The sequence below is a fragment of the Lathyrus oleraceus genome, chromosome 5, assembly GCF_024323335.1.
Source record: "Lathyrus oleraceus cultivar Zhongwan6 chromosome 5, CAAS_Psat_ZW6_1.0, whole genome shotgun sequence".
Taxonomy (NCBI): Eukaryota; Viridiplantae; Streptophyta; class Magnoliopsida; order Fabales; family Fabaceae; genus Lathyrus; species Lathyrus oleraceus.
Genome location: NC_066583.1, coordinates 170,350,414 through 170,374,704, shown reverse-complemented (window position 1 = coordinate 170,374,704; position 24,291 = coordinate 170,350,414). Strand labels below are relative to the sequence as shown.

Below are 24,291 nucleotides of genomic sequence, written 5' to 3'. Positions count from 1 at the left end.
TCATCCATAGCATTAACAGTCTTGTCATGGTTAGGCATAGGAGCAGTGATGACATTAGGAGTCTCCGGAGGCTCAAACTCAATTTCTCCAGCTTCGATCATATCCTGAATCTTATTCTTCAATGACCAGCAATCGTTTGTATCATGCCCCGGGCTATCGGAGTGATATGCACACCTGGCATTGGGATTATAACGAGAAGAGGTAGTGTTGGGATTTGTAGGAGGATCTCTAAGGGTGATCAAATTTGCCTTTAGCATTCCCTGCAGTGCCTGTGCCAAGGTCATATTGATCCTGGTGAACTGCCTTCTTGGCCTGTCTTGTTTGGGCTGGAAGTTTTGAGATGGTGGTGCTGCAATCGTAACTGCTCCAATGTCGTGGTCACGGTTTTTCTTGTTACGACCCTTTTGACCGTACACAGCATTTGATTCGTTCCTCCCCTGATAGGACCTTTTGGTGCTTGCAGAGGTAGCCGCCTGTATCTTTCCACTTCGGATGCCGCTTTCAACACGTTCACCTGTTAATATAAGTTTAGTGAAACCTGATGAAGAACTTCCCAGTAGATGGCTGTAGAATGGGCCGGTCAGTGTGCCCATGAACATGTCCACCAATTCTCTGTCAGTCATAGGGGGTTTGACTCTGCCAGCCAAATCTCTCCACTTTTGAGCATATTCTTTAAAGCTTTCTTTAGATCCCATAGTCATATTCTGCAACTGTAGCCGGGTAGGTGCTAGTTCAGAGTTATACTGGTACTGTTTATAGAAAGTTGTTGCTAAATCAGTCCAGGTGCGGATGTCAGAGCTCTCGAGCTGATAATACCATTCCAACTGTGTTCCAGACAGGCTCTCTTGGAAGAAATGGATCCATAGCTTCCTGTCAGTGGTATGCGGCTGAATCTTTCTCACATAAGCTCTCAGATGCATCTGAGGACAAGACGCACCATCGTACTTAGTGAAAGTGAGGATTTTGAATTTGCGAGGAATGGTCACATCGGAGACCAGACCCAAACTTTCGAAATCTAGACCGGGCGCCTTCTGACCCTCCATAGCTAGCATACGTTCTTCCAGCAACTTGTACTTATCATCTCTTGAAGAGTACTGTTCATTTTCATAATCTTCATCGTCATCCTCAGGGTTGGAGAAATCAGCATTCTCTTCCTCTGAATCATTCTCTGTCTCCTCTTCTGGACCATTCGGGATCCCAAACTTGACTCCTGCAGCCTGTCCTTTACGCCTTCTTCCCGGGTTAATGAAACTCACAGCTTTCTTGTCTTTCTTCTTTTCGAGCAAAAGAGCCTTCAGTTCCTCCTGCCCCTTGGATAAGCTTAGCATCATCTCCTTGAATTGAGCATTCTGAGTCTGGAGATCTTTGACAGTTTGTTCGAGATCCATTTTTCTGTTTGTAATGAAGACCGTGAGAACATTGAACTTGTAGAATACCTGTTATGCAGTGTTATGTTATGTTATGCAATGCATGAAATGTTTTCAAGGACTTTTGGAATTTAACTTTGCGTAAATCACCAACAAGAGAGAAATGTTTATTGCTAATTTCTTTGATCAATGTTCATTACAAAAGGAATAATAATAAAAATACAATGAAAGCTCAAGTCTCCCAGGGGCGACTTCTTTTTGGGCGAAGATACGCATTGAGTCTTCGTTCCTCATTAAGCTGACTGGTAAGTTCTAACACTTTCTTCCTTTCTGCGACGAATTGAGTCTCGAAAGTATCCCTTTCTTCTCTCAACTGGATCCAGGATCTCTTTAGTTCCTCAACGTTGGTAGGCATATCTGGATAAGGAATGATCTGAGGAGCACCTCCTTCAGCTTCAGGTTCGACAATCTGAGGCCCGATTGCAAGATATGGCATGACAAGTTCACGAGCTCTGGCGCGTACCCATCTGAGATAAGGTTCCATAGGAATAGAATTTTTCTGTCCTAACGTACCTCTCTTCACCATGCCCCAGCTCGTACAAATCTTTGACGGAGGCCTTGGGAATCGTTGTCATAGTCGAACATGATGCCTTCGATGATCATTTCATGTGGACCATCTCTTCGAGCACAACCAAACTGTCGCAGGGCTAAAGCAGGATTATAAGTAATACCTCCTCTTATTCCTAGGAGTGGTACATTAGGGAACTCGCCACAACGGTCAATGATGGTAACATTTTCCTTGAACTGAGGACACCAACAGATGTCTGGGTGGGAGAGCGACATTATCCTTTGAGACCATTTCAAATTCTGCTCGTTCTTCAAGACTGATTGAGGAAGGTGCGAAATAAACCACCTAGACAACAAAGGTATGCAGCACATGAGAGTCCCTTGCTTCTTCATGGTACGAGTGTAGAGGGAATGCAAAATGTCTCCCAGCAAGGTAGGTACAGGGTTATGAGTGAGAAATATCTTAATAGCATTCATGTCTATGAATTGGTCTGGATTAGGGAATAACACCAAGCCATAGATTAGCAACGCCAGGATGTCTTCGAAAGCACGGACATTCATAACTTTTAAGAATTCTCGGGCCTTATTTGTCAGGAATTTGGCAAGTAAACCCTTAACTCCACTCCTTGTTACCCAATTAGCTTCAATGTCGGACTTCGTCATGTGTAAAGCTGCGGTAACTTCTTCAGACTTCGGAACCTTTTCTAAACCACTGAAAGGTATTTGATCAAGGATAGGTATCCCAAGCAGTCCGGAGAATTCTTACAGTGTAGGTACCAACTGATAATCCGGGAATGTGAAGCAATGATGTTTAGGGTCGAAGAACTGGAATAAAACTCTCATCATATCTTCTTTGAAACCAGTGGTAACCAAATTGAGGAAAGAACCGTGTTTCTTGATGAACTGCGCATGATCGGAAAGTTCTGACACTAAGTTCTTGAGTTGAGGAGCGATTGCTACAAAATTGATCCGGATGGTCTTCCTGGGAGCCATAGCCTTACAAAACAGAGCAAAGTTAAATCCCTAAGTCCTTGAAATGGTTAGTACAATGTTATGATGTCATGATGTTATGATGTTATGATGTTATGAGGTTAAATAAATAACAAGCACAAGCAAGTCACACAACCATCATTCCTAGGTTTTAAGGCTTGCATGAGTTCCATAGGTAAGTACCCTCCCCACTGAAGTTTAGTTGGTTCAACCTGTCCTAGAATAGTAACCGGGTTCTAAAAGGATCTCCAATCATTGACCTTCCTTCAAGTCCACTTCAGTGCAACACCAAGTGGTTGACCGAAGCTTCCCTAAAGTCCAATCTCAAAGAGTGTAGTATCGAGTCTCAACCAACCCCAGTCGGAACCGAAGTCAGTTATCTCACTACTTTCTAATGGCCAGGATGAGTCAATTAGGGTTCTAAAGGTCTGGTTAATGCTTTAATGACACCACGCGGAAGCCAAATTTTTCCTCAAGTGAACATGAGGAACATCAGGACATCCAAAGTGTCACATTAACCGTAGCCATCATTTTAACCATTCCAGTATACGCCGGATAGTCGCGATGATCTATTGCTACTTACCTAAGGTACACTAGATCCGGGTGTAGGATCTTTCACTCAAAAATACCCAAGCAATCCCTTAAAAGTAAATCAGACAATTTGGAATAAGTGATCTTGTTTTTAAGGTAACCTCTCTTTTTAAAGTGTCCCCAGCAGAGTCGCCAGTTCTGTCATACGGTGAACTGACTTGGGGTATTTTGCTTTTTATCGCAATGTCGCGGATAGCAAGAGTCGCCACCGACTTTTCTTTTATCCAATAAGGAAAGGTGGAAAAGAACAGGAAAGACCTCAATAGATTTTGGGTTCGGGAGGTACATTATACAAAGGGAAGGTATTAGCACCCTTTGTATCCATGGTTATCCATGGGCTCTTAATTGCTGGATCACTTATATTTTTGTCTGAAAAATGTTGGTGAATTGTTTTAAAATGTTTCGAAAAGAGAGTTTAACTTTGTAATGATTCTCGTATGAATGTATACAAAGTATTTATCTCGTTTGATTTTGAAAAACAGTTTAGAAAGATATAACTTGGTAATGATTCTAGTATGAATGTATACCAAGTGGTGATTTTCTAGGACTTGCAAAGTGTGAGGGGTGGAAAATGTTTTAGGTTATGATCCAGTAATTGAGAGTTATACCTTCCTAAGGTCGTTATGGGCATTTCCTATCCTTATGAGGGTAAAACTGTCCTTACTATTGAGAAGTAAGTAGTTTTATCCTTTGGATGTAAAAGGGTCATTGTAGGGTCATCGATAGGTCATTGAAGGCAACAGTTGTAAGGATACCTTAGCATTCGAAGGGACGATCATCATTTAACCGTAGGCTACACCGAAGGGTCATCGAGGGACAAAATCATATATTCGAAGGCAACATCCGAGGGACTATGATTCATTTTAAAGGGACATGATGATTTAATCGAAGGGTCTTTGCTAAGGGTATCCCCATATTCGCGGGACATGACCGTAATACCGTAACATCGTAAGGCAATAAAGAGAGGTCCAAGATCACATATTTAGAGGCCGTATTTTACAATCGATTAGGTAATTAGGATGAATCTCCACATTAAAATTAATACATTAAAATTAATTAGGTAATTTAGGGTGAAACTCCACAAGGGTATCCCACAAATAAAGTGGAAGACCTAGACAGCAATCTTTTCCTGGGAAAGGTGAACCTTTACAAAATTCAGCAAACGGGTTAGAGTACCAAGTCAGGATGCAATCAAGGATTGCACCGCAAAAGAAACCAGAACAGCAGTAGGGTCAGATAAACAATGCATGGCTATGATAAAACATGACAGGTTAGCAAAGGACAGAACAGAAAAATCAGCGACTGTCCCGGTCGCCGCTGCCTCGCCTAGCGAGGGCTTAGCGAATACTCGCTGCATGCTCGCTTAGCGATGTGCTAGCGAGCGGCTGCGGATTCTGGTTTTGATAACAGCATAATGTCAGCAAGCTTCACACCTTATAGCATCCATTACAGAGATTATGTGGTTAGACATTCAGATGTTCATGCATACTTAAATTCATATGTAAAACTTAAGATAGTTTCATAAATTCAATCATGATACCATATGCAAATTAAGAACATAAGGTAGTAATAGCAATGCCAACCTGTTTGTAATCGAATTGTAACCTTGAATTGGCCGATCGGATCGAATTGAGCGGAAGTGACCTTGCTGCCGCCGGCTTTTCCTTCAGGGTTTTCCGTCTGTGAGCGCTAGGGTTTGCGTGCTAGGGTTCTCCTTTCGTCCTTTTTTTCGTCCTCCTTTTCATTACTGAAGTGCTGGTATTTATAATGCTCTTTTTTTGTGACCTAATGGGCTCAGAGTGAAGCCCAGAATTTTCTGTTATCTGTCAGCTTCGCTAGGCGAGCGTGTAGCGAACGTGTAGCGAACGTACGCTAGGCGAGCGTGTAGCGAACGTGTAGCGAACGTACGCTAGGCGAGCGTGTAGCGAACGTTCGCTAGGCGAGCGTGTAGCGAACGTGTAGCGAACAGGCCAGTTTGGGTCATTTTCTGGATTGGGCCATTCGTGAGTTGGGCCTTCGTTCCTTTAAGATCAGTGTCATAAAAATGAGTCGGAGTGCCCTGAAAAATGTCTTAAAATATTAATGGGCAAATTTTGGGGTATGACAGATTGCAATGACAGAAAAAATATTTTGTTCAAGATAGAAGAACATTGAAGATTTTTTCTGTCTTGCAATCCATCCCAAAGAATGATGCTTGCGAGTTTGGGGCGACTTCATATTAGTAAGGATTATGGTAAAATTTGTTTAACGAGTGCTTTTATAGTATAATCTTATTATTTTATGTCTCGGTTAAATAGAAAGGGTTAGAACATTTTGTTTACACTTATAAACAAATAACATCATAAACTGCGATAGTTGGTTATCAAAGCTTGTACTGAGTTGTTTTTTCATCTCGATGTTTTGAAAATCCAAGGAAATATATGGTTTTTTATTTTATTAAATAATAAGAAATAGCGCGTCCTGGCTTTATACCTCGATTTTCTATTGTTTGAGGTGAAAGCTTCATCATGAAAAATATTATTTGTTGTAGTGGTGAGACTTGTCTCTTTCCCCAATTCGATGACAGTCAGCCTGTCACTAAGGCTGACGGCCGTCATTGTGTATCAGTGCGTGATTTTCTGCATTTTTACACAAAATCAGTCCCAAAATCTCAAATTTTGACTCCATGAGAGCCCTAACACATACAAATTAACACTTAAACAAAAATGCATATTTTATCTCATCATAATCATCATGAAACTCAATACATAATATGCATCAATCATCATTGTTTTTATCAATTCAACATGTCCTTATATCTACAATGTTATCTAATTCAGCATCTATCACACATATACTAAAAACCATATTACAACAACAATTGCATAGAAAACTCACAATATAAACATGGCAAATCATAACAACATACACGATTTCACAATATATAGAGGTTTTGCATAAAATATCATAATCAATGGTCACAAAACCTAATAAGGGGTTAAGGGAAACCCCAGTACCCCATTACTAAAACACCAAATATAGAATAATCTCCTTCATTACCTTGATTATGCCGAAAATTCTTGAGTTCTTGGTGATGAGAGATCCTACTATTTCCACAACTTTCTCCTAAGGTTGCCTATTTTCCTTTTCTTCCTTTCTCATTCCCTCTCTCTTATATAATAACCTTAATTCATTTATTTATTTTTTATTCCAACTAACCCCCTTAATTTTTTCAAGTATCTCTTCTTACCCCCTATATTTTATTAATTTTCTTTACTAACTCCAAAATCCCATTAATTAATTAGTACCTCTAATTTTCCTAATATTCCAATTATAATAATAATACTAATAATAACATAACAACAATATATTTTTAAAATCATAAAAGCACACAAAAATCACATTATCAATAAAATAAATATTGGAATAAAAAATTATGGTGTTACGTAGACCGTCTAGTAGGGTTTGAGTTTGAAATCCATGATTGGCCTCATTTAGCATATATCGCATGTGGGGTTTCCGAGGAATAACAATATGAAAATATCAATCAAAGAAAACAAATCATCTCCCCCACATTCCTCCATGTTTTAAGAGAGAATGAGTCTTCATCTACTCTCATGTTATTGTTCAGATAGATGGAAATTATTTTCTCATTAGATCTGACCAAAGTATTCTAACTTCAGAATTGAAAAAGGGAGAGACACAAATTCCACAAAATCCTAACATACACTCATCCACACGTGAGATGACTTTCTACATCCTTTTTGAAGAAAAAAAAAATTAATGAGGTCAAAATATTCTTACAATAAAACACATTTAAGTTAAGAAAACTATTTATGGAATTAAATATATCAAAATAAATACTATTACATTTTAATTTAATTTATCTAGGAACGATAAATAGGTAATATTTTAATAAAATATTTTACATTTTCAATAAAAATGTAATAATGCAATAAAACATGTCCAGTTTGATAAGAATAGCTAATAGCTGACAGCTGATGACTGTTAGTTGATAATTTACAACAGATGATTGGTAGTTTATAGTTGATGAGTACTATATGATATAATTTATAGTTAATAAAAACAAAATGACATAAAAGAGCATTTTTAATTAAGAAATTGATGGTCTCATTATTTTATTATATTATATTATTAAATTAATTTGTATTCGATAAAAAAAATATATTAATAAACACATGCAAAACATATCTCTCTCACACACACACACACACACACACACACATATATATATATATATATATATTGCAATAAAATTTAACGAGATACATGAAATAATAAAAGTGTAATTTTAAAGTCAGTTATATTAATCAATAATAATAATAAATAGGTAAATTGTCCATGTAAATTAGTGAATTTTTGGTTTCGTCACTATATCCTTTTTTCTTAAATTAATCCCTGAATGTTAAAATTCTTTTGGTATTCATCATTTTCCCTAACGTTAAAATCCGCACGAAAATCCTTTTTTACATATGAATTTTAACTTTAGGGGTTAATACAAAAAAAGTAACATTCAGGGATTTTTTTTAAACTAACCATTTTTTTCAATTTAAATACTTAAATAACCTATTTTTCAAATTAATTACCTAAATAACCACATTTGATTACTTATGCGACAGTTGAACTGGCGCATCTAATTGGCAATGAACTGAGGCGCCCAACCCATTGGCTCATGCATGCATTGCAAATGACCAGAGGCGCCAATGCCCTTGGTGCATGCATGCCTTGGCGGCACATGCATTGGCGCATGCATGTAGGCATGTGAGTGTACGCCTAAGGCATTGGCGCATACGTGTGCCATATGTGTGTGTGCGTCTAAGGCAATGACACATGTATGTGTGTGTGCTCTATAAATAGAGAGCGTATCTCTCATAGTTTTTCACACAACTTCTTACCCTCCTTCCATTTTCCTTCAATCTCCTTGAATTTTCTTTTCTTTAAAATGTCTGAATATTCCTTTATTCACAAGAGAAATGTTGATTTAATCTTTTCAGCATTGCAGTCTCCGATAAAGATCCGACTTTGGAATATAGAAACGTCTAAACGTCTTAATAGGACCTTGAATCGTTGGTTAGATGGAGAAATTGCAGAGGGTGAAAGGATCAAAAGAATTCAATGGCTTGATACCACATTCAACCAAAATAGAGAAGTTCGTGTATAGGTGGATATTAAGACTGACATAGACGTTTACAGGATGATGTATATTAATTACAAAATTGTTTTGATGGTTGTAATCGCATAATTATGTTATTGTAATCACATAGTTATATCTTTTATGTGTTGTATTTGTTAGTGATGGAATTTTATTTGTTGTAGTTTGTTATGTTGTTGTTTAAGTGTTGCTTATGTGTTGTATGTGTTATATTTGTTTGTGATGGTATTTTCTCACAAAGTTATCATATGAAATAAATGTTGTTTTTAATCTAAAGCAAAAGAGTTACAATTAAAATTATTTTATTGTGCTTGTTCCAACACTGGGATAATTAGTACGATTATGATTGGGCTGACGACATGAGCTACATAATCTAACCATTTTGATCGCTGTATCCATTTCGGTTCGAATACGGGTGCTGTTTGGGTGGCCCTTTTTCTTTCTTCGCATTATTTCATTATGCCAGAGAATGTCCCATTGATATGCAGGCCAATAATCTTCTTTTGCTACCACTAAAAAGCTAATTTTGTAAATATTTCAAAGGCTTATGACTTTGTAAACGCCGGATAGTAAGTAGGATGGTCCCGTCGAACCTTTGAACATGCCGTTATGACATGGGAGCAGGGCATACGAAAGGCTTGAAACTTTCACAGTCTCACTAACCTCTATCTAGTTCCACTCGATAGTGTCCCCTCGGTATGCCTTCATTATGATCCATGGACTCAGCAACAATATACCAACCTTTAGTACAGTCAAACATCGTGACCACATGTGTGTTAGCTTTGGCAACTTCCTCTCTAATGAATTTTATTGAAGCATTGCTGAACAACTGCCCAGATTGTAACATTGAACTCCATTTGGAACGTCTGATCCCAAACGGCGCCCCTAGCCTAAAATAGATTGTTTGCACTAAAGCGGTTATAGCTAAGTTTCAGATGTCTTTGAAGACATAGTTCATTGATTCCACAAGATTTGTTGTCATGTGGCCCCAACATTGACCGTTGTCGTATGCCCTAGTCCACTTCTCCAATGAAATATTACTGATCCACCTTACTGCATCTGCATTTGACAATCTGATGTCTTCGTGGTAGTGTTTGAAAGAAGGTTCTGTTAATGCATACCCTACATTGACAACCTTCTTCCGCAACATTTTATCTTTGATATCCCGCATGAAATTTTGAGCGATATGTCTAATGCAGTAGACATGCGTCGATGGAGGATCCTGCCATCCATTATCAATGTTTTTGTAGGCACTCACTATTGAAGGGTGTCGGTTTGAGATCAAACATAAGTTAGGCTGAAGAGAAACGTGCAATCGGAGATTTTTTAGGAAAAAACTCCATCCCTTAGCAGACTTCTTTAAACTAGGGCAAAGGCGATTGGAAAAATGTTGTTGTTGCCATCTTGTGCCACTGCCATCAGTAGCGTTCCTTTATATTTCTCGTACAACTATGTACCATCTATTTGTATAATAGGTTTACATAAAAGCAAAATCTTTAATGCATGGTTGATACGCACAGAAGAGTCGGTGGAATATTCCATTACCAATAGCACAAGTCTCATTTGGGGTATACGCCGACAACGTTTCCAAATTGACAATAGTCCCTGGATCATAATTTTTAAGAGCAACCAAGTATTTTGGAAGTTATTTGTAAGACTCCTCCCAATTTCCAAACACTTTTACAACCGCATTAGTCCTAACTATCCAAGCCTTCCTGTATGATGGAGTATAGTTGTATTGTGTTACAATATGCGAGATTATTGTACTCACTTTTAACGACGGATTGTCGCTAATGACAGACAAAAATTCATCGCATATTAACTGAGAGCCGAGTTTGCGATGGTCTTGCATTGGGTTGTGATTAAGCATGTGTGAACTTGACCCATAGAACCAATCTCCCAAAAATCACTCCTCTTCCGGCAAGATGCTGGCAATCGGAACAAACATAGCTCATTTCAACAATAAATCTTATACCTCGTTACATTATTTTGATCAATATTATAATCAGCTGATAATTCCATGTGATACTTTTTAATGGCTCTGACACAATCTTCTTTTGTGCAAAATGTGTCTCCTTCTTTCAATGATCCTTGAATTTGCACATAAGGATTGTAAAATATATCTGACGAAGGTTCATCTACACCTAAATTCAAGATTGTCATGTGTTGAGGTGGACAATATACATGACTAGTTGATAATGGCTCTTCTTCTTCATCATTCACCATTGAATCAACCAATAACTCGACTTCTTCTTCTTCCTCGTAAACAACATTGACTTCAGCTTGTTTGTCGTCATCAGTTTCATAAAACACTTGTAACGGATCAACGAACTAAGACACTTGATTTTGTTGTGTTAATATATATAACTATATATCATTGTACCCAGATTGTTCATGACTGAGAAACATATGATGAACATCGTTATCATCTCGAATATTCAACTGATAAAACTTTACTTGGTTGTTTGCCAAGAACACCGGATTTTTGTAGATGACTTGTCCCACCTGACTACACTGCAATTTCTTTTATATTCTTTGTTTCAAATGTGAAAATTTTGATTGTCGATTTATTGTAAATCGAGTTACTTCTGTGTTGCAAAAATAAAAACCGAATAAGTGACACCCAAATATTTCACCATCGGTATGGGCACTGATCATGTAATATGGTGATGAAGACATTTTTTTAAAATGTAAGTTTAGTGTTTGATGGTGAGTGAATTGATCACATATTAGCATGCAGTTAAATATGGTAGATGGTGAAGGCAACGCATGCAGAAGACAAGGCAAGTGTACTAATAACGTATCAACTTTTTTAAGAATCTGAAGGATTCCATGCAGAGATAAGACAAGGAAAGCGCCCTTACCAATGGCGCCTGCAAGATTCTTCTGCCCTAATAAGCCAAGGCATGCGCCTGCATGATTCTCTGAAAAGATGCTTTAGCCCTAACAAGACAAGGCATGCACCCTTATCAATGGCGCGTGATCACATGCATAAAGCAACACACATGCCCTCTTCAATGGAGCCTACTTACATGCATGCTTAAACACAAGGCATGTGCCCTTACCTTTGGTGCATCCTCACATGTACGCAAAAGTAAAAGGAATGCGCCATTATCAATGACGCCTACACTTATACATCACACCAACCTATCTCATCTGTACATATTGCAACAACTCAACCTCTGCAACACTCAATATCTGCAACACTCAATACCTACAACACTCAACCTCTACAACACTCAACATCTGCAACACTCAATACCTGTAACACCCAACCTCTACAACACTCAACATCTGCAACACTCAACCTCACTGCAACACTCAACCTCTCTGCAATGGTCAACCTCTCTGCAACAATATGTCTCTATTGACTATTGGTGATGAACATCGAGGAACAATCAATAATATTGCGACATTTGTATTTTATTACTTAATTTATATTGTTTATTACTTATTCTTATTCTTATTCTTATTTCGTAACAAAATGTCTCTATTGTTTATTACTTCTTCTTACTTATTTCTTACTTATGTTTTATTAGGATCCAAAGAGATTTCGATGTCGTATACATGAATATGTACCACACGATCCTTTGATATAACCATATATTCGAGGATGCGGTTTTGGTAATCTACTCAACATAATCTCATACTCGGTTGACTACAAATTTTTTCTTGCTTTGTTAGAGAGATGGAAACCCGAGATCCACGCATTTCACCTTCCTTTCGGTGAGTGTACAGTCACACTTGAGGACGTCTACATGTTGTTAGGTCTACGTATCGACGTTAAGACCGTAAATGGTAGAGTTAACCAAGATAATTTTATATGTAATGAATTGTTGGGTGCCCCTTTGTGTGAAGACACAACTACGGGAGAGACTTCTGGTCAAGCTATGGGTCAAGGTATTAAATTAAAATATCTTAAACAATATTATTCAAGTATAACATTAAACAAAGAATCTACCGAGTATGAAAAGATAATTAAATCTCGGTGTTATATTATGATTCTATTTAGTAATTTTTATTTCCTAAAAATACTGGTAATACGGTAAATATTATGTATTTGTCGTTGTTACGAAACTTAAATAAGGTAAGCACATATAGTTGGGGTTCAGCTGTTTTGTCCCATCTATATAATTCATTGTGTAAAAATGCTAAAAAAATACTTGTACGTTTTATTCTTGCTCCTATTTGCTACAAGCATGGGGTTGGTCAAGACTGTCGCCACTCGCCCCAGTCAACGAGAAGCCATTCACATTCACATATACAACAAAGTAAGTTTAAAATTTTACCATCTAATTTATTAGACTTTATACTACAACTAATTGTAACTAATTTATTTTCAATCTTTTCAATCTAGGTGGTCAGTTAATGGATGAACTACAACAGGTGCCCCAAACACGTTGTAGTAGTCTATCGCAATCTTTTAGACCACAATGGACCAGACGATGTAATACTATAATACAACTCTACATTTGATTTTTAAAAAGTTATCTAATTACATATCCTCTAATAATGTGATATTCTTGTACATTTTATCTAGAGGTCATATATGGGTCTTGATCATCAGGTTAACCATGATGATGCTGCAGTTTGGACAACAAAAACATCAATTATCCAACTCACTACTGTGGAAATGCACCAGAGTGACCGTGTAAAACTGCAGTTCGACTTGCAACAACAAATTCCATAACCTCTGACGTGTTTGGGAGATTGGCATCAACAAAGAGTCAATGGCCAATGGGATTATTCCAATTGGAGAGACTTCGCAAAACAGATGTGTCGTCATTGGAGGAATCGACAACAACACATCTTAAACGAACCAGTCATACATAGTGCTAGACCAACTCAACATTATATGGCATGGTTTAGGTCGGTTACAACGCCACCGTTTGTGTCTGAGCCAAGGTATTTGATTGATCCACACCAATGAGCTTCGTCATCAAACGTCCAACAACAAATCCCCGCCCAAGAACAATGTCGACCCACCTAAACCCAACGACCAACCTCACACCATCACCCTACCATATACTTCCAACCATCAAACACCCAACCTCACAACCAATTCATGCCACACGCCTAAACTTAAAACCAGGAATCAAACCCTAACCACCAACAATCGTACGCAGCCACCACAAAAGTCTATAGCCTAGATGATTCGTACAATTCAGCGTCATGCCATCGTAGCCCCCCATCAATGAACACTCAAACATCTCATCGCCACAACACTCAACCATTGTTTGACTTTAGTACACCACAGGAACCATTGCGTCGTTTCCAAAATGATTCAATGTCCCAATTCGGGCAATCATACCGTCCACAATCCACCAAACTACAACGACCCAACTACAATAACATGGACACCGAACTCAATTACGGAAGCGCCGTTGGCGACAATCCCCTAGCTATTGGGGATAAATGATGACAAATCTATCAAATATCGTTGGACCTTCCACCGGACCTTCACACTAGCCACCATTGCATCATGTTAGCACTCAAATACCCCAAACACCTCAGGGAAATCGTGGGAGACCTCGAAGACAGGCTAACGCATCTGGATATGGAACAAGGGGGGCGTTTCAACCGGGCGGGTCATTGATTTTCTTGTCAATTTTATGTATTTTTACTTTATAATATAATAGAATTTTTAATTTAAGTATTTAATTTAATTAATTATAAATATAAAGGAGAAAAAAATGAAAGTGCATGTGCCACATGCATTGGCGCATACATTGATGTAGTGTATGCATGCACCAAGGGCATTGGCGTCTCTGCTCATTTGCGATGCATGCATGCGCTAATGGGTTGGACGTCTCAGTTCATTGCCAATTAGATGCGTCAATTCAACTGGCGCATAAGTAACCAAAGGTGGTTATTTCGGTAATTAATTTGAAAAATAGGTTATTTAAGTATTTAAATTTAAAAAGTGGTTATTTAAAAAAATTACATTCGGGAATTATTTGAAGGAAAAAAATACAGGAACGACGATCAAAAACTCGCTAACTTATATGACGATTTACCTATTTAAATCTAATAAAAATAAGTTTATTATCTAATAATATACAATAAATCTAGAACGGTATTACGAATTTCCTTCATCTTGATTGATCTCCTACAATTTTTCACTAACTTGAGAATTATCAACATTGTCTCAAAATTTATCTTGAGGTATATAATTTGGATGTTGCTCAAAAACATTAAAAACTGCATCATCTTCTGAGTTGACGCGAATATAATTATATAATATAAAAATAATTTATATATATATATATAATCAAATGACACCAAATTGTCAAATTTAATAACACGATACTTCCAATAACTCTTTATCGCATATTTGTATAACAAAATTCACAGTTGGATGTAAAAGTATTATCATATAGATCATCTCTATAAAATTTAACATCAATCAAAAAACATTTGATATGTTAAAGAGAGAGAGATCAAAATTAACGATTTATTAAAGTTTTGTAAGACGTTATTTTTATGCACCTCGTTGACATATCAAATGATTTTCGATTGATGTTAAATTTTATAGAGATAATCTATATGATAATAGTTTTCAAAACATTAGATTTTATCATACAAATGTGTGGTAAAGAGTTATCAAAAGAGTTGTGTTATTAAGTTTGACACTAATGTCAATTAATTCTGACTCTTTTATATAATAAATAAATTACAAGTTTCAAGTTCAAAAACTATTTGAAATAAATTTTGAAAAAAAAGATAAGTTAGTGAAAAAAAACTACAAATTAAAAGGCAAACAATAGTTTACCAAACATAAATTTTTTATTGATGTGATTGAAACTTAAAAACTCTTTTTTATTATCTTAACAAATAGACTCTTAATATAAGATCTATTTTTATATTTGTAATGTTTAAATATAATACATTGATAATATATTGATAAAACTATTTCTTTTAATATATATAATTATAAAATACAATTTATTTTCTCTCTTCTAATATATTATTATTTATAAAAAATAATTATGTAGAAATAACACATTTAGTTTATTAACATATTTAATTTATTAACAAGTTTATTACTACAGTATTTTAAAAATATATTCTTCTCCCATTTTTATTATAAGTAAATTTAATTATTTTCAATTAATGGATTATATAGAGTTTAAATACCTCATTTACCTAATAAATTTTTAAAAAATAAAAATGATTTATAATAGAGAATGGTGAGATTATATTGTATGAGATTTTGATAATAAGGGGGAATAGTATATTTTTTAAAACGAAAATGTAAAAATGATGATGGGTTAAGAAAGACAGTTGGGTCCGGTAGTTTAGGTGAGGTAAGGTGAGATACATTTGAGAGAAACTTGGGTTGCATTTTTTCCTACGTGGCGCCTCTACCCCACATGTGTAAAGTCACGAGTACTACGAGCGAACATTTATTCATTCATTCACCGTCGAGTCTCTATAATAATTACTATAAATAACCTCCCTTCATAACGTTTCTTTCTAGTTTCATATAACTAGCATTAGTTTCTTCAGAGAGAGAGAGATTTCTCTTTTTGTTTTTGTAGGTACTTTGAGGAGAAAGAAGAAAAAACTCTGTTCCGTTTTTCGGGAGCTTCACTTTGCTGAAGAGCGTGCATGTAAGTTAATTTTCCTTCATTTTTTCTTGAATTTATTCTTCTGCACGTCGTTGTTTAATCAATCGTGTACATTCATATGTTAAGCAATTTTGATTTTGTTATATAATTGTTGAAAGAGCGAGTGTGTTGTTGACGTTTGATTTTCACGTTAATTTGATTTATTAATTTTTAATTATTCTTTAATTAAATTCAAATCCAACTTCGACTCGGTTTAGATCTGACGCATGTGACTGTCACGTGTCAATGTTGTTGTTTCATGCAATTTTTTTGAACGGTGTGAATTAGATTTTGAATTTTCGTTTTATGATCTTCTACATGGTTAGATTTCTCATCATTTAAAGCTTTTGTGAATGTGGAATGATATTATTATTGAGAATCTAGTAGTATGAATTTATGTTGAGTTTGACTGAATTTTTGTATTGTTGTGGTGGACCATGCAGGCAATTTAGGCAAGGTTTTGAAGTGGGAGTGTAAAAGATTGCTTAGGAGGTGCGAATGGAGGTATATGGAAAATCTGCGGTTGCAGTTCATGCGAATGTTATTTATCTGTCGAGTATTTTGGGCCGAGATAGTTCATTTCCCGGTCACAAATGCGACTGGAAATGCAAAAATGAACATGTTTGCGGAAACATGTATCGCTGCAATCTAACAGGGCTGACTCATATCTGTGATAAGAATTGTAACCAGAGAATTCTGTATGACAACCACAGTTCTCGTTGCCGAGCTAGTGGTCAGATTTTCCCGCTTACACCGACAGAGGAACAAGCGGTGCGAGGTGTTCGAAGGAAGCTTGATGGAGAGACTACGCCAACGCCAAGTGATGGATGTAGTTTTAAGCGGAGACGGGATGCGCAGTTTAATTCTCCTTTTGAGAAGTCTTTTTCTGCTGTTAGTCCTATCTGCAGCCAAATTGGAGATGGCATGGATATGAGCTAGATATATATTTATCATCTAACCGAAAGACTTTTCGCTAGTCATGTCTTTTTTCCTTTTTTCTATCGGATGAGTATGAATAACAGAACTTACTGGTGGACACTATGTATGTTCGTCTTTCTATTGTTGGAACTCCTTATTTCCTAATATGAATGTAATGCGGTGGTTAATGTAGCTTAAGTCTATTTAGTATTGACATGTATGTGAGATCTGAATTAATTTCAGATTCTTACTAACCTTAGTGAGAAGAATACTTTAGCTGGTTATTATTTCCTTAGCCCTTTATGGTGTTTGAGTTTGATTTAGGACCTGATAATTGTAATATGTATCAACGAAGGACTTAGTTGTAGACTTTATCTATTTGTCTGTTAAGTGTATCTAATGCTATTCTTACTACTGAAATCGAGTTGTATCATTGTACTTCTTTTGTTTCTCCTTAATTCCAATAGAACAGCACTCAATAAGTAAAGTTGTCCCGTAGGGTGATAACTCGATTCAGGGCTATGTTGATGATATACTTCTGGTCAGGTTCTCTTTGGTTTCCTCATATGCACGAAGTATTTGTAAAAATTGTTTTCTACTTTTGCTGTCTAACTCCTCCTAATTCTATTGCAGACTCAACAGAGACGAGATAGTTTGTACTTCGCATTTTCATCAGTCTTATCATTCTATTATATCTCCATAATTTGACTGATGGCTTTGTTGTCCGAGTTTATTGTATCTTGTGCAGGTTTTTGAGCATGTCCTAACAGTGAGTGTTCAAAACATTTGTGTTGCAATATTGAACAAAATGTAATACAGTGTTGGTAGATGAGATATTGATATGTGTGTTCTAATATTTCTTGATGTAGGTATGGGTGGTAAAGTTTGCCGCTGCCGAAGCTCTGATGAGATGATAGCTATGGGGCTGTCAAGTTTCGTGTGACTGAGACGGAAATTCTGAGAGCAGTGTATAAGAAGAGTTGAGGAAAGGATAGTTCTGATCCTCTTCATGTTTGGGTGGATGATCTATTCTAGACACATTGGAAAGATGTAAAAGTATACTCATGTTCAAGTCAATTCCAATTTAGAAATATTAGGCACGTTGAGTCTTTTGCCTTTGGAGGACAGTGTTATTGATTCTTCTCAGCCCTGATATTTTTTTGTTAATTTTGTGCATATGTTTTACAGGTAGATGTAAGTTTGTATCCCTTTAACTTAAGTAAATTTTGTAACACGGTTTATTTTTGAAATTCCAAAAAGCTTTTTCATTATGAGAAGTCTTTGTTTTGGAGAGCTACATTGCTTTGAATGGGATGTGTTTCACAAAAGTTATTATTGTAATGGGTGTCTGTTCATGTTTCATGAAGAGTAATAGCTTTTCAATTGATGTTTAAACATGTTTCGTGAAGAATCACTTCCTTCAAATTGATATCCACCGATGTTTCATCAAGAGTCATATCATTCTAATTGGTAGGTGAGGGTGGGGACACGTCCAAATCAACACCCGATGACCCCACCAACTAAAATAACAGCGTTGGGTCAAATAAATTGTTCAATGAATTTAATGTTCTTAATCTCTCCGTTTAATTTTCATACCATGTGTTCCGAACCGTCTAAAATAACCTCACATTTGATAATCAAAAAATACAAAATCGTAATGATTTTCACATCCAAAGTGGACAATATCTCATTATTGTAGTGGACAGACTTGAGATAGACCGGAGCACTGATGACGTCTGTGGGAACAAGAAATTCACATTGTGCCCCGTAGCCTCGACTAGGGGGAATTGTTACGGGCTGGTCAAATTAGTCACATGTTATTTGGGAATCGAGATTAAGGATAATTTATATACAACACTCATACATCTCAACTCTATGAACCACTTTTTCTAAAATACAAAGTCATGAAGATTCTCACACCCAAAGTGGACAATATTTCGTAGTTATAATGTGCATCTTTGAGATCGACCGGAACATTGATGTTATCAATAGAAACAAGAAATTGACGTCGTGCTCCTTAGCCTTGTTTGGGAGAAACTATTTTGAGCTAACCAAAATAGTCTCACATTGTTTAAAAATCGAGACTAAATGTAGTTTATATATAACACACATTCATATTAAGTCACCGAGAAACATTTTCTAAAGGACAAAGTCATAAGACTTATAACATCCAAAACAGACAATATATCAATACATCGTACCTGCAGTGGTGCAGACTTGAAATTCACCAAAATAGAAGTATAGTCATCGAAGAGTTTCTCTCCCACCAAAATATGTTGATTGGGTCGAACTCGAAATAAATCTTTTGTGTTCTTTATTTTTTTCCCTCTTGCTTGTTGATTTTGTAACCTCAATTTTAAATTATTTTGTCACTTCAAACTTTTATTTTGGTTGATATTATTTTTTGTCATGCGCATTTAATAAAAAAACTAATATCAATGTTAAACTTCAACAATAAAAATTTGTGTGATTGAATTTTTTAATCTCACAACATAATTCATTAATTTAAAATTTTGGTATTTATCATATCGCATGATGTTAAAATAGATTCATGTTAAGTCACATCCCTATAACATCTTCACCAATGTTGGATATGATAACAATATTCACTTTTTTTATTTACAAAGAAAGTTTTACTTTTTATATATATCAAATAAGTAATTACTTGAACTAGATCAAATACATTATTATTCAATAAATTTAAAAAATATTTTTTGTTATAAACAAAATTACTGAAAGATATTATTAATAGAAGGTATAAAAAACATTTTGACCACATAATTTCCTGCATGGGCTTTTAAAATAATTCATTTTCCTAGTATAGATTAGCCGTCTCACTGCAGACTCTATTCAATTTTAATATTATGTTTAATCAGTGTTGAAAAATTCTTTAATTTAATTTTATATTTCACTCTAATATTTTATCTAATAAATATTATATATTAATTCTTTAAAAATTAAAAATTATTACATTAGTCAAATTGAGATATACTATTAAATTTTAAAAAAAAAAACTTTAATTTTGTTTATAAGTTGAGTCAAAATATATATATTAAAAAATTAATATTTTATTTAAACTAAAGAAATTTTATTTTTAAAAATCAAAAATTCCACAAATTATTAATAATGTGTAAAAAAATTCTTGAAACTTCACATTAATAGATTGCCCTTTCAACATTTTACAGAACTAAAAGAAATGATTGTGCAACCTGAAAACAAAAGAGAAACTATATATATAGCTATAAAATTCATGATTCCTCACTTTCATGAAATATTATGTACCTTATATGATCACCATTGTTCCAGTTCACCAAGTGCATAATTAATTAGCTCTCAACTTCATAATTAGGTTTGCATCTCCATAACTTTCTGTTCTTTCACAAACACTATATACTTGGCGCAACTCTTCCTTAGCTCCCATCTCTAGCTACAACATTTTAAGTGGAAAAAATAGAAATCAACTATAAGAGGGCTACAAACAATAAATAAGTACACATTTCTAGTTTTTAGGGTAAATTATAACCTGGAGATACCCAATGGCTTAACCCCCCAAGTGGTGGCAGTATACATATATACACAAAGCATATATGCAACCCGGGAAAAACTATACAAAAGGCCATGCCATATTTTAAATCCCAGCGCCAATTAAACAACGGCACGTGGGCATTTTAATTATTAACAAAAATAAAATAAATAAATTGATATAATCAAATAAAATAGAAAATTCCTTCGCCTCTATCATATCTCACTCTACTTCTTGTTCTTCTTCCTCACTTTCAAGTTCTTATTCTCTAACTCTAAAAAAAATTCAGAAAAAAAAAATTAACACATGAAACAAATCACCAAAACAAAAACGCATCCTTGTAAACCTACATATAAACAAAGCAAAACCAAAGAAATCGTGAAGATAAATGTAGGAAACATGGCGGAGGTGCAGTGGCGATTCGCGATCGGACGAAAAGGGCAAGCCGCGGAGATGTGTGGCGGCGCGCGATTGAGGCGAGCGTGAGGGAGGGCGTGATCGGCCCGGTGCGATCGACTTTCGCTTCAGAGCCGCGTGGGATGTCGGTTGTGATCGTGTCCGCAGGTGTTTTTGGCGAACAATCACGGATTTGAAAACCTTTGAAATTAACTTGAAAAATCTCGGGATTAGTTTTTTTTGTAAAAACTTTTATAATAACGTAAGTATAGGATGTGACTACAAATGTCTGGGTGCAAAAAGTGTAAAAGTAAACTTTAAAAACAATAAAGACGGAATAAAGTAAAAGGAAGTTTAATATGAACAACATTAAATAAACGTAGGATGTGATAAAATAAGGAAACATGAAAAAGTACAATGAAAAAGGAACACAGACTCACATAATTGCTCATAAATTGTTTTGCTCTTTGACTTGGGTATTTCAATTTTATAGAGAATGTATATGAAATTTGCGACCTTGGTTACAACTCATGTGCCTGCAATATATACTAAACTACAAATAACTATTCCCGACATTTTATACCTAAAGAATTGACATGTCTTTGAACGCATACAACTCCTCTTCCAACATACTGTCACGTCGTCAGGGCTTGGAAACTGCTGAAACCATTATCCAACGTTCTTTAACTAATGTTAGAAACTAGTAACTGCCTGTTCGTCGAAGGTAGTTGTTTAAGGTGTTAAGTCTCTTATGTCTTTCGTTTCCTACATTTTTTAAAATCTTTTCGAGTTTGTCGAAAGACTTGTCCTTGACATGGTGTCGAATGGTTACCGAGGTCTTTCCCAAAGACTCCACCAAACCAGAGCTCAAGATCTTCCATTGAGATTCTTCTAAATTACATCTCAATATGTCAGTCGGGAAGTCCAAGTCGACATATCACTATTGTCGACCCATGTCCATTAAATGCAAACACTTAGCATTTCACTAATGTAGCATTCATTTGACTTTTCCTACTAAGTAGGAAACCCCGGGATAACATATGCCCCTCAAAAATGGCATTTTCGATCATATGATCAGATGGAAGAGAGGTGACGTTTTTGAAGTTCTTCCTCACTATTTGCCCAGTATGTACACGTTATTTCAACGAACGTCAAAGTAATTAATTATTATTCTCGTCATTGTACCACTTTACACCAAAACTTAACGTCACAAATGTGTGTGCAATCTATCATGATCACGTCCTATTTCCTGGGAGCTTTAAATAAAAATAAAATCAATAAAGATCCTCTTAATTCCATTTTCATCTTTCCCTATGACTTGTATGACGCCATATGTCGACTCAAACATGCCACATGGCTAAGGATACTTTGAGGGGAAAACTGAACCATTTTTCAATTGGGTATTTAACACGCTACCTCTTACACTTTCTTCTCATTTCCATCTCTTCTAAAACTCAAGAAAAGAAAGAACCCTTTAGAAATCTAGCATTTTTCCTTCTGCTTCCATAAGTTCTTCAAATGAAAATTCACTTACCATAATGGCACTCCCAACTCAATCTCATCCATTTTTCGCTGCTAAGATTGACTTACCCTTGTATGTCAACGACCATACCTATGTTCATGAACCTCCCATGGAGGATGGAAGAAGGAAATCATGGTATCTTCCCTCATTCCCTACACCCTCGTTGTTTCATAGCATGCATTCATGGGTCCACTACCTAGGTTTATCAAGAAACCTCACATGGTGAAGGACTTCTTTCCAACTTACCATAAATATGAACCCTTAGTGTTTGTTGACAAACCGTTCAACTTTAATTTCTTCAAGAACAGAGTTTTTTGTTCTTCTCCTCCAAAATTTTGGATGGATTTGGGAATTTTTTAACCTAATCCAACTGTCAAGAGTGGTTCCCTCAAATAACTCCCACATGCTCATCTCTGACATATGCTTTTGGGACACGTCGACCAATGCGTTCCATTTACCTTGTGCGATGATAACTCCCACCCTCATCGACATTTTTTCCATAGTTGGCATTCGACCAACTGTAGAGGCCTTCGAGCCCTCAAGTAAAACAAAAATCAATCATGCATTTACCTTTGTTAGGACTACTTACAACTCCTTCATGGAGGACCATCGAGGTTCGATAGATCGAGTGAATGATTAGGAACACATTACCTTCCAGACTTATTGGCTTTCCATGTATGTCTTATGCGCTCGATCTATTCAAGTAGCGAGGAAGTATGTCCCCCTAGCCACCCAACTCCGTGAAGGGAGGAAAATCTGACTGAGTGGGTTAATCCTTTTTTTCCCTTACAAATCATTAGGGTTAGCGTGTGAAGACATGGGGTTGGCTTCTATTATCTATCTTAACTTGCTTTAACTATTTCTAACATTGTCAAACCACGTTAGTCTCCCCAGAAAGAGAGTGAGCTCGACATCAATGATGATGGGCAACAAACTCATATCATTCCTCCACCATAAACAACAAATACAGGCATCCATATTGTTGAGGCTAGCGCTACACCTCCAGAGGCGAACACATCCCATGCTGGAGATTTTATCGGGAATAAAAAGAGGGTAAGGTGTGAGGTTGTGACAGTCTTTGAAGACGAAGATACTGAGGAGAGCAACTTGCCACCTCTAACTAAGAAGAAAAGAAGTAGCACCACCTCCTAACAACTGATTCGGGAAGCTGAAAATATGTCTTCCAATCCCCATCCAAATACTGAACAAGTAACTTTGCCTCTTTATGCTCTCATTTTTATTCTTGAACCATACTAATTTAAAACTGTTTTGGCAGCATATTGATGCCAACCTTAAAGGCCTTAAACCTCAACCAAATGAATCACACGATTGTCCTGATTATTCTAGCATCAAATACACGACACCTTCGACGACTACACCATTTGAAAATTTGAATAGTGATGTTGGGAATGGTGGGGTGATCGATCAATCAAGTTCAATTTGTGGTTGGGTTCTAAAGGCAATTATGGAAACTGTTGAAATTGCATCCACTAAGTCCCCTACTACCAAGCAAGGTCGAGGCATAATTGCACCTACTTCTCAAACTGGAAAATCTAAGGCTCTGGTGTCAAAAGCTCATATGAGGACTACTCCACCACATGGAACCACAAGAGGTTTTCATGTCGAACAAACTCCACATGTTACTGCTTCCAACT

At 36.2% G+C, this 24,291-nt stretch overlaps 1 protein-coding gene across 1 annotated transcript; it reads left to right on the top strand.

Annotated features, from left to right (window-relative positions):
• The first annotated feature begins 16,100 nt into the window (after window positions 1–16,100).
• LOC127081079 (uncharacterized) lies at window positions 16,101–17,633 on the top strand. Its single transcript, XM_051021365.1, has 2 exons — window positions 16,101–16,280; window positions 16,721–17,633. Exon 2 carries the CDS (start codon window positions 16,776–16,778, stop codon window positions 17,214–17,216), a length of 441 nt encoding a protein of 146 aa, XP_050877322.1. The 5' UTR covers window positions 16,101–16,280; window positions 16,721–16,775; the 3' UTR covers window positions 17,217–17,633.
• Window positions 17,634–24,291: the final 6,658 nt, after the last annotated feature.